At 47.0% G+C, this 15,141-nt stretch overlaps 1 protein-coding gene across 1 annotated transcript in view; it reads right to left on the reverse strand.

The window, feature by feature from the left end:
* The window catches only part of DOP1B (DOP1 leucine zipper like protein B), a 46,316-nt gene that overhangs the window by 12,187 nt on the left and 18,988 nt on the right, over nt 1–15,141 (reverse strand). The window contains exons 10-24 of the mRNA XM_029964947.1: nt 14,771–14,891; nt 14,198–14,317; nt 13,482–13,587; nt 13,206–13,397; nt 11,367–12,060; nt 9,344–9,615; nt 8,993–9,145; nt 7,996–8,096; nt 6,933–7,123; nt 3,494–5,072; nt 2,829–2,940; nt 2,247–2,432; nt 1,968–2,093; nt 1,237–1,371; nt 435–490 (exon numbers count right to left, since the gene is read on the reverse strand). Of these exons, the coding sequence (XP_029820807.1) occupies nt 435–490; nt 1,237–1,371; nt 1,968–2,093; nt 2,247–2,432; nt 2,829–2,940; nt 3,494–5,072; nt 6,933–7,123; nt 7,996–8,096; nt 8,993–9,145; nt 9,344–9,615; nt 11,367–12,060; nt 13,206–13,397; nt 13,482–13,587; nt 14,198–14,317; nt 14,771–14,891 (4,144 nt within the window). The remainder of the gene's footprint in view (nt 1–434; nt 491–1,236; nt 1,372–1,967; nt 2,094–2,246; nt 2,433–2,828; nt 2,941–3,493; nt 5,073–6,932; nt 7,124–7,995; nt 8,097–8,992; nt 9,146–9,343; nt 9,616–11,366; nt 12,061–13,205; nt 13,398–13,481; nt 13,588–14,197; nt 14,318–14,770; nt 14,892–15,141) is intronic.

Genomic DNA, 15,141 nt, shown 5'->3' on the forward strand with positions numbered 1-15,141 from the left:
AGCTGCTCCAGCCCTGGGATCCTCTTGGTTCCTGCTCTGGCCTCTCTCCAGCAGCTCCATGTCCTTGCTGGGCTGTTCCCCAGGGCTGGAGCAGCTCTGCAGGGGGGTCTCACCCGAGGGGCACAATCCCCCCCTCACCTCCTGCCCACACTTTTTTGGATGCAGCCCAGTCTTGCTCATGAGATGCCTGAAGTTGCTCCATGAGCATGAAATGAGGTTTTCAGGCTGCACAATCAACAGAGCAATGGAACAGAACATCCCAGCCCTGGTACTCCATGTCTGTGTGGCAACAATGAAGGGACAGCACATTTCCTGCACAAAGGTGTTCTGTGACACTGGGACATGAAGATCAAAGTAAAGCAGAAACAGTGATGCAGAGTGTTCTCCTGACTAGAGTCAAACACAAAAATTCTCCTTTATAACATCTGACTGACCTTTGAATGAAAGCATAGCTGAACTGCAGCATTGGGATATCCACCAGAGAAGATTTCTGAAAAAGGAAAAAGCAACACCAGAATTATTTGCCATCAGAAAGAAAAAGAAGGTCCAGGCTGTGCAATGCTTGTGTTCAGTGGTTACCACACCCTTCAAGTGAAGCCACTTGTACTCCAAGAGGTGACCAAAGTATCTGTAGAGCAGTTCAGGACAGAAATGCATCCCTGAGTCATAAATGTGCAGCAGCTGCACAAAAATGTCACCGTCCCCTGCACTGGAGGCCCCCACACCTTTTCATTCCCAGCAACTTCTCCAGGAAAATATTGGAATCACAGACTGGTTTGGGTTGAAAAGGATATTAAAGATCATCCAGTTCCAGCTTCTTGCCATGGGCAGGGACACCTTTCACTAGCCCAGGTTGCTCCAAGCCCTGTCCAACCTGGCCTTGGACACTTCCAGGGATCCAGGGGCAGCCACAGCTTCTCTGGGAATTCTATCCCAGACCCTCCCCACCCTCACAGGGAAGAATTCCTTCCCAATATCCCATCCAACCCTGCCCTCTGGCAGTTTAAAACCACTCCCCCTTGCCCTGTCATGATCTGCTCAATAGTGATGTTCTGAAGAACTTTCTTACACTGAGGGATCAAAACACAGAAATCTACATTCTGGAAAACAAAACTTATTCAGGAGCAAAAGAGAATCCCACACTTAAAAGAGAAACCTTCTAACAATGCTGAGCAGACACACTGGGAAAGATCCAGGAGAGAATATATGAAAAAATGGAATTATCTCTGTGGTTACCTCTTCACCCTTGATCTGTGCTGGTTTCTTGACCACCTCTTTGATAAGATGTAAAATAGTGTCAATTTTCAGTGTGTTAAGGGCACAAATTAAGTCCACGAGAATAAGCTGAGATGCACTGGCCACTGGAAGGATCTGACAAAACAAGACAAAGCAAAAGACAAACCCCTCAGACTCCTGGGCCACACAAACCAGCTCTTTGTGTGACTACCCAAACACCAAAACTTATACAAAATGTACATTACAGAGGTTAAATCAAACACAGATCCCTTGGCCATATACAGGTCTTCTTCCAACACCTTATGAAAACAACTTTTTCATAAAAAGAACAGTTTGATTATGCTAAAATGAAAAGAAAGAGGTTCTGATCAGAATAAATGTTCAGTTCCAGAGAACACTGCAGCTCTGGCCTTTCTCTGGAAATGGAATTTGATTCACAGTTTTGAAACCATAATTGTCAAACTGCAATCCTAAGATTGCAATTCAGTGTTGAAGAAAAAACTGCCTGTTACTTCTAGACTTAAACTGCTACACTGTCCTTTATTTGATTATTTATTTAGGTTTAATTGTAGTCCTGATGCTTTTTATAAATAAGAACACTTCAGATTTTTCAGTCACTTGTAAAAAAACCCCAAAGAATCAAGAAACAAACCCAGAGTTTAGAACTGATCATACAAATATAACATTTGCCTTTACACTGGAAAACTAAGGGTGCCTTTCTTGAGTTTCACCTTGGTTTTACTTTGACTCCTGTGAGGTTTCTTGCTGTTCCAAACTGCTGCAATTGCTGCCATCAACTGGATTCCAAGTTGGGCTGTCAGTGGATTCAGGAAGTCCAATATTTTCATTCTTAATGTCTGCAGAGGGGAGGGAAGAATAACTAACTGTCAATGCCATCCTTTGTAAGGCAAAGACCCTCTCAAGATATTCAGAAAACACAAAATAAAAGAACTCTGTAAAATGCACTGATGAGGAGGATGAGACACAGGGCAGCTTAAAAGGACTCCTACTTTGGTTGCTTTAAAGTAGACTGAAGAAGAGCCTTTGGTTGTTCCAAAAAAGTCAGTTGGTCTTTTTTGAGAGTCTTCCCTCTTGATGACACTCCAAAGCAGGGACATGGTGTTGATAATTCGAGGCAGTTCTTCCAGGATGGCATTCCTGGCATTCCTCAGGTTTGCAGGTTCAGCTAAACATGACTAGAAAAAAAAAACAACAAAATATGGATATTAAAATACATCATATTATGCACCACAGAGGCTAAAAATTGTAGAGAACACACCAACATGTTATCAACTCAAAAGAAAATAGAAGGGTTTGTTAATGACAGAGCAGAGAAACTACACAGGACTAATATTTGCATCACCAAGAACATCTACTTAAAATTAATTTTCTGGCTTCAAATAAAATTAGGTTCATCCTCTATCCTTAAACTTTGTTTTGGTTCAATTTTTGGGGTGTGCTGTGAAGTTTCTTTAAGGTTATCTTTTTGTATAAGTGGTTTGCTACCTCTGTTCACCCCTGAGGAAAAAGGGATGTGGACTCTGCTGACCTGGAGCTGAGTTCTCAGGTGAGTGGTGGGCATTAAAACTTACCTTTTTTGTTGGACTAGGATGGTCCAGAAGGCAGAAGTGACCAATGGTTGTCAGACCTTCCAGAAGGGTTAGTGGGTAATCAGGTGTCACATTTTCTCTCTTGGAAGTTAAGCTTTGGAGGAGGATTAAAAACCCAAACAGGTTAACAGGCCAAGGGCTATTTCCTTGATTAAAAATTCCATTCTTGTTTCTATTCAACAGTTAAAACTGGAGTGACCAGACAGGAATATCAAAACAAAGGATTCCCAGACTATTCTTGGACAACCCCATTTTGTTGTTGAGACCTTTTAGAATTTTATTATCCACCTGACTATAAATCTTCAGCATTCAATTACTTTTCCCTACTCCTTTCACTTACTGCCTGTTCTGAACAGCCTCTCTTTTTCTTCTCCAGGGTGTCTCTCCTAAATTAGTCCTCCAAAATCCTCAGTCTTGTCAAAACTGGGAACTTCTTTTCTTGGATGGAAGGTAGAGGGGGACAGGCTGCTGGTTCTCTTTCCTCTCTTCCTCCAACTGCTGCAACAATCCTGTCTCCAGCTCCCCTGGGCTCCAGGGACAGGTGCAGCAGGATTTGGGGATCAGACTGTGGGAGCCACAGTGCTAAACCACGGAGTTCCTGCACACTCACTGCTCTGCACAACAAACCCCACCCTGCTGACTCTTACCTGGCAGATGTTTTGGCAGATGCCTTCACAGCTTCGTTTTCATACTGCTTGACAAGCTCATCCAGGTTTTTACAGATCTGTACCACGAATGGTGCCACAGTCCAGCCCAAGGACTTCCCAAAATAGGGTAGGGAAGAGGTGACCAAGCCCACCCAAGTGGGATGCATCCCATAGCCATACTCCGGCTGCAAACCCCGAACCACGGCGGAGACAAACAACCCCTGGGAAGTGATGGGATGTGGATAGACATATTGCATGGCACCAATGGCCTGCTGGAAGTTGAGAGCCTGCTGCCACTCCTTGGAGAGGTCTGGCTGGTTCTCCTGCTCCTCGGGGGTCTGTCCGAGGTGGTGCTCCAAGACAATCAGCACCTGCAGGAGCTTCAGCAGCTCGATCTGCAGCGGGTGTTCGCTCCAGATCTGGTCGTGGCCAAAGTTGATCAGGCTCTCTTCCCAGAGCTCCTCCTCGGCACTACGGCCGGCCCCGTCCGCCAGGAGCAGCTCGTAGCGTTTCTGACTGACGTACATGGAGGCCGACAGGGACAGCAGGACGAACTCCTGCACTTTGCACCTCCCCAGCAAGTTGCGGATGAACTCCACGTTCCTGCTCTCCGCCGCCTTGGCCACGGTGGCCAGCTGGGCCACCACCCGGATCAGCACCTCCACGCTCTTCACCTGCACGTCCCTGTTGCCCAGGAGGTCCCTGTGGGTGACCTTGAGGCAGCAGGGGTAGTAGGAGCGCAGGAAGCTGAGGCAGAGGTAGGTGAGCAGCTCTATCAGCAGGGAATGGGGACACACGGTCGGGGACTGGGGCTGGAGCTTCCCATAAAAACTCTGCCCTACGAGAGCTTCCTGGTGGCGAGCCAGGAGGTTGTAGATGAGGTTCAGATGTGCTGTGGAGCTGGTGTCCATGCTGGTGCTGGCCACGGCCTCGATGAATTCCTTGGGGTTGGTTTTGAGCACGGCCTCCAGCACGGAGAAGGCGTAGAGCACCCTCCTGGAGTCGTAGGGCTGCAGGTACAGCAGCATGTGCTTGAACAGAGCCTCCACCATCTCCTGCTTTTCCTTCTGCTGCTTCAGCAGCCTGGAATGGGTGATTTCCTGCAGCTCCAGGTCCACCTCTTCGTCGCTCGACAGGGACTCCGAGGCCTGAGTCCTCTCGGAGTCGGCGCGCACCAGGTTCAGCGCCGCGCTGGATTTGGAGCTGTCGGACAGGAGGGAGTTGAGCACATTCCCGGGATTTGGGGCCTCTCTGTCATTGTCCTCGTTGCTCACCTCCTGCAGCTCCAGAGAGGGAGAGAAGGAGGATGTGTTCTCACTGTCGTGGCCCGTGCTGGTGTCCGCGGACTCCGTGTGCTCGCTGTTGTCTTGGTCACCATCTGCTTCCTGGGACATGATGGGATTACAGGGTCCATCATTCTCAGGTTTTAACTCTGGATCTTTTTCCACTTCTGCCCAAATTGCCTCTCTATCCACAGTAGTAAACTGGCTCAGTGGAAGGTTTTCCTCGGAATTGCTCTCGGAGATGGCAGACTCTTTCACAGGGGCCTTTTTCTTGCAAAGCCAATCATGGATAAAGTCTGAAAAAAACACATTTTTTTGGGTCAAAAAGAGCACATAATTGTCTTTTCCACACATAAAATCATATCACAGTTTGGGTTGGAAGGGATGTTTAAAGGTCATCTGGTCAACACAAGGTGCTTTATATTGAATAAACCATTGCAAGAAAAAAAAAGGTTACAAATCTACTCTGCTCTAGCCTCGTATTAATTGTGAGGAGTGGGGTAAAAAATAGGTTAAGGCAGGAATTATTTCTTTTTTAAAGTGGTAGAGCAGCTCTAACCTGCTGTAAGCAGAGAGAACAGGATCCAAACATAAAGCACGTGCTGGTTCTCTTAGGCTGTGACTCCCTGGATGTGACAATTGCCTTTTTCTGTGCTTCCTGAACATTAAATCAGGAGATCAGGAGGGAAACGAGAAGCTCAATCAATCAATTAATTAATTAATTAAAGAGCTAATGTTCTCCTTGATTAAATGCTGTGGAACAAGCTCTGTGTTTCTGTAGCATCTCATAAACAGGTCCCTGTGGATGCTATAAATGGGTGACATCCAGGTATTTGCCAATCCAGACAGGAAAGCACTGCTGCAGACTGACAGCCTGCTAAGAGTCTTGAGACAGGTGACATGGAAGTTCCTTTACACAGAACTTCCAGCTGCTTCTGCACAGCCCTCCTGCTCTGCTCCAGGAAACCACCTTGGCTACTTGAGCCAAATCATGGAATTGTTAAAGTTGGAGAAGACCTTTAAGACCCTCGAGTCCAATCATCATCCAATTCACCACTAAACCACATTCTCAAGTGCCATATCCATATGTTTTTTGAACACTTCCAGGCATGGGGACTCCACCACCTGCCTGGGCAGCCCCTTCCCATGCTTGACAACCTTTTCTGTGGAGAAATTCCTCCCAGTGTCCAACCTGAGCCTCCCCTGGCACAGCTGGAGGCTGCTCCCTCTCCTGTCCCTTGTTCCCTGGCAGCAGAGCCCGACCCAACCCCAGCTCCCCCCTCCTGTCAGGGGGTTGCAGAGCCAGAAGGTCCCCCCTGAGCCTCCTTTTCTCCAGGCTGAGCCCCCCCAGCTCCCTCAGCCCCTCCTGCTGCTCCAGCCCCTTCCCAGGTCCGTTCCCTTCCCTGCACACGCTCCAGCCCCTCCATGCCTCTCTTGCCACGAGGCCCCAGAACTTGGCATGTTCTGCCCTGCCACATTCCTAAATCTTCCCAAATTCCTGGGTGGCTGGAAATCATCTTCAACTCCAAACATCTCTCTTTGCTTTTCCATCTCAGCTCTGCTCTTGCATCAGGGCAGATCTTTGGACACAGGTATTTTAATTTCCAGAACTCAGAAACATCAGGTGGGGTGTGCCCACACAAGCAAAATATTCCTCACAACTTGGCTGATTGTTTTAATGTCATGCTGAGGGAATCATGGACAAAAAGTATTTGGAATAAAGAAACCTGGGGCAAGACTGGATGGAGAGAGTAAGACCTGCCTGTCCATCCTCCCCATGGAACAGTTCCTGGACTGACACAGTCACCAAACTGCTTCTGGATTTCTTTTGGTTGCAGACCTAGTTTTGCTCAAGAAGGGATCCTGAAAACAGTGGACATGCAGTGTGGATCATCTGGGAATGGCAAGGAGGAGTGTGGGATGAGATCCCGGAGCAAAGCAGGGAGCAATCCAAACCAACAGACCCCATAACAAAAATGATCATTTAGGCCTTCAACCAGCACGAGCTACTCCTGAACCCTGCTTCAGGCACCACTGTAGGGACTTGGACGAGGAGGAATCCACGGATCTGATGGAAAACAACTGAGGGGAGCAGGATGCCATCGCGTTTCGGAGACTCCCCTCAGGAATTCAGTCTGATCCAAGAGCAGCTTTACCTGCTGAGTGTTTCTGTTTGATGTAGTGGATGGAGGTGCGCTGTGTCCTGGGATGCAGCAGGAGCAGCAGGATTGGCTCCAGGATCCGGGCCACGTCGTTGAGGGACAGAGCCCGGATGAGCCAACCCTGCGCCGCGGCTCCGATGGCACCGTCGGAGCAGTTCAGGCTGTCCAGGACCACAAACAGGGACCTGAGGGGAGAAACCACAACAGAGACAGCTGAGACCCCCCCCAAAAGGGTTAATGCATCCAGCAAAATCCCGGGAACACACAGGGAGCACGGTCAAGGAAGCACCAGCCAATGGATCACGTCTGCTTCCAACAGCTGGGTCATGCACATCCTCCTGGGCTGAGCTCAGGAACACATGGATTTGTAGGAATGAGGCCACACATTTCCTCACACTCTGCAGGAGCAGCAGATTTCAAAGTTCTTCCCCATATTTATTTAGGAGGAGTCTCATTTTACATCTTCCCCATATTTATTTAGAAGGAGTCTCATTTTACACAAAGGTCTCGTAAAGAGGAAGCAAAACTAAAATAAGATCATTTTTTCCCCTACTTTTTCCATAAGTGGCTGGTGCTATTTTCCTTTTGTCTCGTTTTACACAAAGGTCTTGCAAATACTAAAATAGGCAAAACTAAAATGAGATTTTTTTTTTCCTACTTTTTTTCCCCTGACTTTTCCCACAAGTAGCCGGTGCTGTTTTCCTTTGGAAGACAAACCTAACCCACCCCAAGACAAAAAAAAAAAATATCTGCTATGCAGGACCTTGTTTGCAAACTACTCTTCACAAATGAAGCTCTTTCTATTTTTCCAGCACCTTCCTTCATCCAAGAAACCACTCCCTGCACTTGGAGTGCTCTGCAAAGGGAACAGTGCCAGGAAGTGGAAGATCTTCCTTTTGCTCATTGTTTACTCTCTCTCTCTCTCCAGAGGCCTCTTCCCCACATCAGAAAAGAAGAGACTAAAGCGTGAAATAATTAAATATATAATTGCAATGATATAAATGCACGATGTAATTAAATATAAATGCAGTTCCAAGCCAGTGGAAATGGGAAATACCTGTCAAAGGAGCGGTTGTGAGAAGTCACTCTGCTGCCTTGGATCTCTCTGGTCAGATGCCACATGACAGAGAACCTGAACAGGGCCTCCAGCCTTGTCCCCTTGGCAAGGAAAACGAGACAGACACAGATTTAGAATCATGGAATCACAGACTGATTTGGGTTGGGAGGACCTTAAGGATCATTTCCTTCCATATATCTGTGAATGCACAGTGGAAACCCAACAGCCACAGCGTTTCTGGAGCATAAAAAGATGTGCCAGGTACACCAAAAATGTCCTTCAGGACTCCTGTGCATGGACATTTTAGTCTTGGTTTGGTGTTAGGGAGGTTTAAAAGTTGGGTGACAGCTGGGAGGACATTGGTGTATCAGGCAGGGGTGGTTGTGGGGCTTTTTGTTTGGAAGCTTTTAAAAGATTTCCAAATGTTCTCAAGCCTCAAAATTGCAAAGATACAGGAAAACGACAGCAAAGGGGCTGGGTTGGGTTTTATTGTGCAAGGCACTTCTCAAAAATGTACTGGCAGCTGTTAAAGAACTGCTCTGTCATTAAGGAAAGGAATTAATAACTGGCTCACTTTAAAATACAGCTTAATCTGAGAACCAAACACTAAGGTGGACAGGGGGTCAATGTGATGATGACAAACATTTACAAGGTATTAAAGTCTTTTGTTGGAGTATGAAGCTTATAAAATCAATCCAAAAATAAAGTGATTTTACACTTACTGGTGGAAATACTGACAAAAATGACAAGGTTTTAGATACTGCAGGATTTGGGCTGAAACTAAGAAAGCTCCAGCACGGACTGACAGAGTTTGTATCCATGGATTAAGTTCAGAAGTAGCCACATGATGAATAAATCCCAGGGAATTGTAAAGGCATGGACAGAATCTGTGAGGACAGAGGGATGATGGGAATGAAGACAGGGGGTGGAAGGGAATTTGGGAAGCACTGGAACAACTCAGCAGTGATGAAGGGGCTTCAGAGGATTCAGGACTCACTTTATCCCTGTCCAGCAGAGCATGGCAGATGATGTCCTCACAGATATTTGCTGATGGGGCCAGGCAGTGCAGCCTGTAGAACAGTTCCACACAGGGAATGTGGTGCTCCCGAGTCTCCTTGTTCAGCTGGTTCCAGAGCACACAGGCTACTCTCTAGGGAAAAAGAAACAAATAAACATAATAATAATAATAATAATCCTCATCATCCTCATTTCTTTCCTGACTTCCAAGCTTTCCATTGCATAAACACCCCAAATGTTACCAATACAGATTTCCAATTTGTCTGAGAATCGTGGAATTCTGTGAGCCAGAGGTTCAGGGTAGGAAAAAAAGGAGAGGAAAAAGGACAACCTGGTAGAAATCTGTTTTCTCAGAGATCATCTTCAGGACTCCAGGAGCGATGGGAGGGAGGGTGACCATCTGCAGCTTGCCCAGGAAGGGGTTGTGGCTGGACACTTTGTAGCGCTTCATCCTGTCCTCGATGACCAGAGCCAGGGACTGGGAGTGGTTGATCACCTCCAGCAGGGTGAAGATGGACACGTTCTGGACGTAGCAGTCATTCACACAGCAGCAGATGGTCATCAGGGACCTCAGCCACAGAGGGAAGCTGGGATCACAACCTCCTCGGAAGGGAAGGGAGACAAAGGGTTGGAATAATCTCCAGGTCGGGGGCACGTTCCCAAGAATTCTCCAAGCAAGGTCACAGGACAAAAGAGACAAAAATGACTTCCTAAATCCAAGTATTGTGCTAACATAGAATCACAGAACCAGCTGGGTTGGAAGGGACCTCTGAGATCATCAAGTCCAACCCTTGATCCAACCCCGCCGTGGTTCCCAGCCCATGGCACTGATGCCACATCCAGTCTGTCCTTAAACACCTCCAGGGATGGAGAATCCACCCCTTCCCTGGGCAGCCCATTCCAATGGCTGAGCACCCTCTCTGCAAAGAAATTCTTCCTAATATCCAACCTAAACCTCCCCTGGCACAGCTGCAGACCCAGCCCTCTTGTCTTGCTGATGGTTGCCTGGGAAAAGAGACCAACCCCCCCTGGCTCCCCCCTCCTGTCAGGGAGTTGCAGAGAGTGAGGAGGTCTCCCCTGAGCCTCCTCTTCTCCAGGCTGAGCCCCCCCAGCTCCCTCAGCCTCTCCTCACAGCACTTGTGCTCCAGTCCCTTCCCCAGCCTCGTTGCTCTCCTCTGGACCTGCTCCAGCCCCTCCATGTCCTTCCTGAGCTGAGGGCCCAGAACTGGACACATCATCAGTATTTCATACAATCTTAGTTTGGGTTGGAAGGGACCTTAAAGATCAGCTTGTTCCAATCCCCTGCCATGGGCAGGGACACCTTCCAGTAGCCCAGGTTGCTCCAAGCCCTGTCCAACCTGGCCTTGGACACTTCCAGGGATGGGGAGTCCACAACCTCTCCATGTTTTCCCTACTTCTCCCAGCAGAAAGCTCTTGCAGGACCCCAGCAACCCACATAACTAGTGGCTTTCTGCTTTCCAGTTTACATTTATTCACAACTAGTGGTCAGAGCTGCTGTTTTCCAGCTGCCATTGTCACAGCCAGCTCCAGAGGGCTGCTGATCCAGGGATGTTTTTCCAGCAGCATGGAGGTGTGTCATTCCAGAACCCACCAAGCACACAGGGAACTGGGATGGCTGACATCCAGTCAAGCCATCTGCCTCTCCTGAGGGAATAATGCCAAGTCTGCCATGTCCATGCCAAGCAGAACAGTTGACCCATGGAGATGATGGGAATATCACCACTTGGTTAAGGAAGGCAGCAGAAATGGGTAGTGAGGTGAGGAAGAGAACCCCATTTTCCAGTTTCTCCCCTCTCCATTCCCTACAAACCTATTTGTCAGTTGGTCTTCAGGCCAATAACTGAAGCTGAGGAATGAGCTGGAATTCCAAGAACAGGCCCTCCAGTTATACAAGATGATTCTTACATGTTACATTGGACTCCTTTGAATTCTGAGGGTTTGGGAAAGAGATGGTTTTGCTTTTGTTATGGTTTAGAGCTCATCTGCCTCTAAAACATCTTTTTTGGGGGGAAACATGGCATGTGGACAGTGGGGGATGTACATCCTGAAAATCCTGAACTGTGCCACAGGGTCTTTTCATCCCTTCAGCTACAAGTTTTGTAGTGAAACTTTCAAAGGAATGTGAATTTGCAAAGCTTGGTAAATCTTGTGCCTCAGCTGCAGGACACAACACACACGCTGAGGTGGGCAAGTCTTTAATTCACAGGCAACTTCAGCCCTGCCAGAAGGGTTTTTTACTGGCCCTGGTCACGTGTCTTTGCAAATCCCTAAGCTCCCACTGCTATTTCCATCTTCAAATGCTCAAGTTGCCCAGGAAAGGAATCTTTTCTTACCAGGAACCTCAAACAGAGAGAGATACAACTGTTCCATCTCCTCCTCCGACAGGTAGACTGGGAACGTGGTGCAATCCAGCAGAAGGTGACAAGCTGCAGAGAAAGCTTCCTTGCAGTCACCTTTAAGGGGTCCCAAGACCAGCATCACTTGTTCCAAATCCCACTCTTCTTCCTCCTTTTCCTTTTTACTCCCAGAGTCGTGGTCAGGGAGCAGAGGGCTGGAACTCTTGCTCCTGAAGGGAGAGCCCCGGGCTGAGAACAAGTCTGAAAGCATTTGTTTAACCTGAGGCACAGTGATCTGCTTGGCATCCCAGGGACTCTTTTTCTTGCTGGCACTCTCAGGGAACCTGTATCCATTCTCCTTTTTCTCCTTCCCACTGGGACTCGTTGCTGAAACGCGCTCGTTACTCGTTTCTTGGAGCTGCACCCCAAAAATGTATTTACTGGAAAACTTGGCAACCAGCTCTTGGATGCACAGCAGAGTCTTCTGGATGCTCCCCCCTTTCTTCCAGACATCATCCCTCTCCAGGGTCACTGTGGGCACCCCCAGGTGCTGGGAGAGCTCTGGGGATGAGGCACTCAGACCAATTCCACTGTCCTCTGACTTGAGGGGCTGGAATGGAGCCTCCTCCTCCTCCTGCAGCACTGACTTTGTCTCCAAGGTTATGTCCACATCTTCCTTTGGCACTGGGCTCTGAAACAGGAATGTTCATGTGGTTAATGTGGCACTGGCAACAGAATCTTAAGCTGGGGAACAGCAACCTACTTCCTAAAATTTGTAATTTCCAGCTACTTTTACAAAACCACAGGATCACAGTTATTTCTAAGCAGTTCCATTTAATTGCCTTTAAAACCCAGCAAGTGTTTGTATAAACCTCATGCCTGGACTCAGCAAACACCAGTGGATCTGTGGCTACAGGTACTTAGCAAAGGAATATTTCCTTAAAATCAATGTACCACCAGAACAATGTCACAAACACTGGATTACTTCCAGCCAAAGGCACACATTTGTTCTGCTGGAAAACTCTGGCAGGCTGTGCTTGTGTGGCTGCTTGATGCCATTTATTCCTCATTCCTTATCATGGGCTCTTGCACACAAACAATACCCCATTGTGTTCAACTGAAATATTAATTGAAAGCCTTGCAGACCTAACCAGCTGTGAAGCTGGGCTTGATTTGGCAACTCAAATTTTGAGCTGCTCCCTGCTGCTGAGTGCCTTTTCCAAAACCATTAAGCTCACACTCTTCTCAAGAGGCAGGATTACAGCCCCAGTGTCAGACAAGACTAAACTCCTTCAGTGCCACAAATAACTCTAACAAGCCAGAACTGAACATCCAGTAAGAATAACAAGGCATCAGATTGCTCTGGAAGGAGCAAAAGGAGATAAGCTTCAAAAAAATCTTTACTGCTGCAGTTCCATATTTCATGGAATCACAGAAAGGTTTGGGTTGGGAGGGACCTTAAAGATGATTTTGTTCCCACCTCCTGCCATGGGCAGGGACACCTTCCACCAGCCCAGGTAGCTCCAAGCAAGTGTCCAACCTGGCCTTGGACACTTCCAGGGATCCAGGGGCAGCCACAGCTTCTCTGGGAATTCTATCCCAGGGCCTCCCCACCCTCTTCCTGATATCCCATCTAAACCTACTTTCAGTTTGAAGCCATTCCCCCTTATCCTGTCACTCCAGGCCCTTGGAAATATTCTCTCTCCATCTTTCCTGTAGGCTCCCTTCAGGCACTGGAGCAACAGTCATTATCTGGGTCTTAAGTTCAGAGAATTTGCATTTTAAAGAAGTTATGCCAGAGTTTTAAACACCTGTGAGGAGTTCCAAAACACCTACCCCATTTCCACTCCCTGTCTCGATGTCCAGGTAGGAAGGGGGCATTTGCACCTTGCTGAGCACCTTAAAACAGGTCTTTAAGGCATGAGTGAGTTCTGGCAAACCCAGCAATTCCATGTTTTCCAGGAGAGACTGCACCATGTAACTGAGCATCTGGGGCAGATACTGAGTCTGCACTTCAGAGTAGAGTTCCTAAAACAAACAAGCAGTGTTTAAAACAGTTATCACACCCTCATCCTTCACTGATCACTGAGGGATAAAGTCAGGGGGCCTCACCAAAGGGATCACATCGAGAAGGAACACCAGTAGTGTGCAGAGCTCTGAAATTGTAGGAGGAGTGCTAATATTTTCCAGAGGGTATCTCATCTCTGAGGATTTGTTTCTGCAGTGAAAGAAAGACATGTTGTTATGGGAGTTTTTGACGTCAAAATTGCAGTTACAATCAAAAAAGCCTCGTTAAAACCAGCACAAAACACTGAACAGCTTTCTGGAGAAAAGGACTTTTAACACAGCAGGATAAAACACTCTGTCAAAACCACCTCAAACTGCACGTGGGATGTTAAAGTGCTGCCAATTTTCAGGTTAAATCTCTATACACAATCTTATTACTTAAAGTATAATCTTTCTTAGAGTTAAAAAGGGTTAAAAAGAGATAACACAGCATCACAGAATGGTTAGGTTTGGAAGGGACTCTGAAGATCATTTAGTATCTTTATTTCTCTTCAATCTTTCTCCACCTCCCCTCCCAACCCTTTTTCCTCCTTCAGCTGTCGTTTAGAGAGCAATTTCTTCTGTTCTCAGGTTGATAATTTCCATCTAATTGTTCACCTGCTTGCATTATTAAATTATCTTAGGACACAGCTTATATATCTGGCTGGTTCTGACATGTGTTATGTCCCTTCCAGAATTTAAAAGCTTCATTATTATCTCAAACAGACAGCTCTGGAATGGCATTTTTTTAAGAGGACACTATTGCTGGAAAACACAAACACCTGAAACAATCTTCAAAACATCTGGTCATGTAATCCCAGAGGAAATCCGTGCTCAAGGAGGTGATCAACAAATTGACTGTTTTGACAATTTCTGAGGCGTTTTTGTTCTCTTTGATTGCACTGTTTGAGGGGAAAAACAAGGGAGAGAAGGAGCAGATGTCAGTGAGGATTCTGAGAGCACACACATCATAAAAAAATAACATGGATTATTTCAGATCAAACACTAAATCAGGCTGAAAGAGCTGGAGTTGGAGCATCTTTCTCCCAGATGATGCAAATCCAGCTTTGGAAGTCACCAGGCAGAGCTGTGCCACCACCCTGACTCTTGGCTGATGTCACTGTGGTTACTCAACACCCATCACATGCAGTGAACTTTATTTTTTTCCTCTGCTAATGCAAGAGAAATCCACTGTGTGTGGGGAAAAGGGGAAGCCAGAGAAAAAAAATCTCATTTTCTCTACAGGAAGTCACTTTGTTCCGACCCAAACCTTCCTTAAACTGCTCGATTTTAGCAACTTGGCTTAAAATAAATGATCCAGTTTCAGGTCAGGGTTGAAAAACTTGCCATTGTACCTCGCCAGGATGTTGCCACTTTGGTTGTAGCTGAGTTTGAGATCAGAACCAAGGGCATCTTTGCAGTAGGAATAAAAGGCTCTGATAACTTCCAGGAACAGATCCCCAACCACCTGTGGCCCTGCAAGAGAAGGGAAAAAAGAACTCAGGAATTTTATGGCACTGGCTCTACATTACGCTTTAGCCACTGGAATAAGGCACCTACAGGAACTTCTACATTAATTTGCAGTTCAAGTGCCAAAAACAGTCTCCATGGCTGTGTCCATAAGGAAAACAAGCAGGTTTCCCAGTACACATTTATCCCAGTAGCCTTGCTCCCATTTTGAGGGACAGAAGCTGGGAAAAATCAGCAAACTGAGGAAGTTCAAATG

The sequence above is a fragment of the Manacus vitellinus genome, unplaced genomic scaffold (genome assembly GCF_001715985.3).
Source record: "Manacus vitellinus isolate BGI_N305 unplaced genomic scaffold, ASM171598v3 scaffold_86_pilon, whole genome shotgun sequence".
Classification (NCBI taxonomy): Eukaryota; Metazoa; Chordata; class Aves; order Passeriformes; family Pipridae; genus Manacus; species Manacus vitellinus.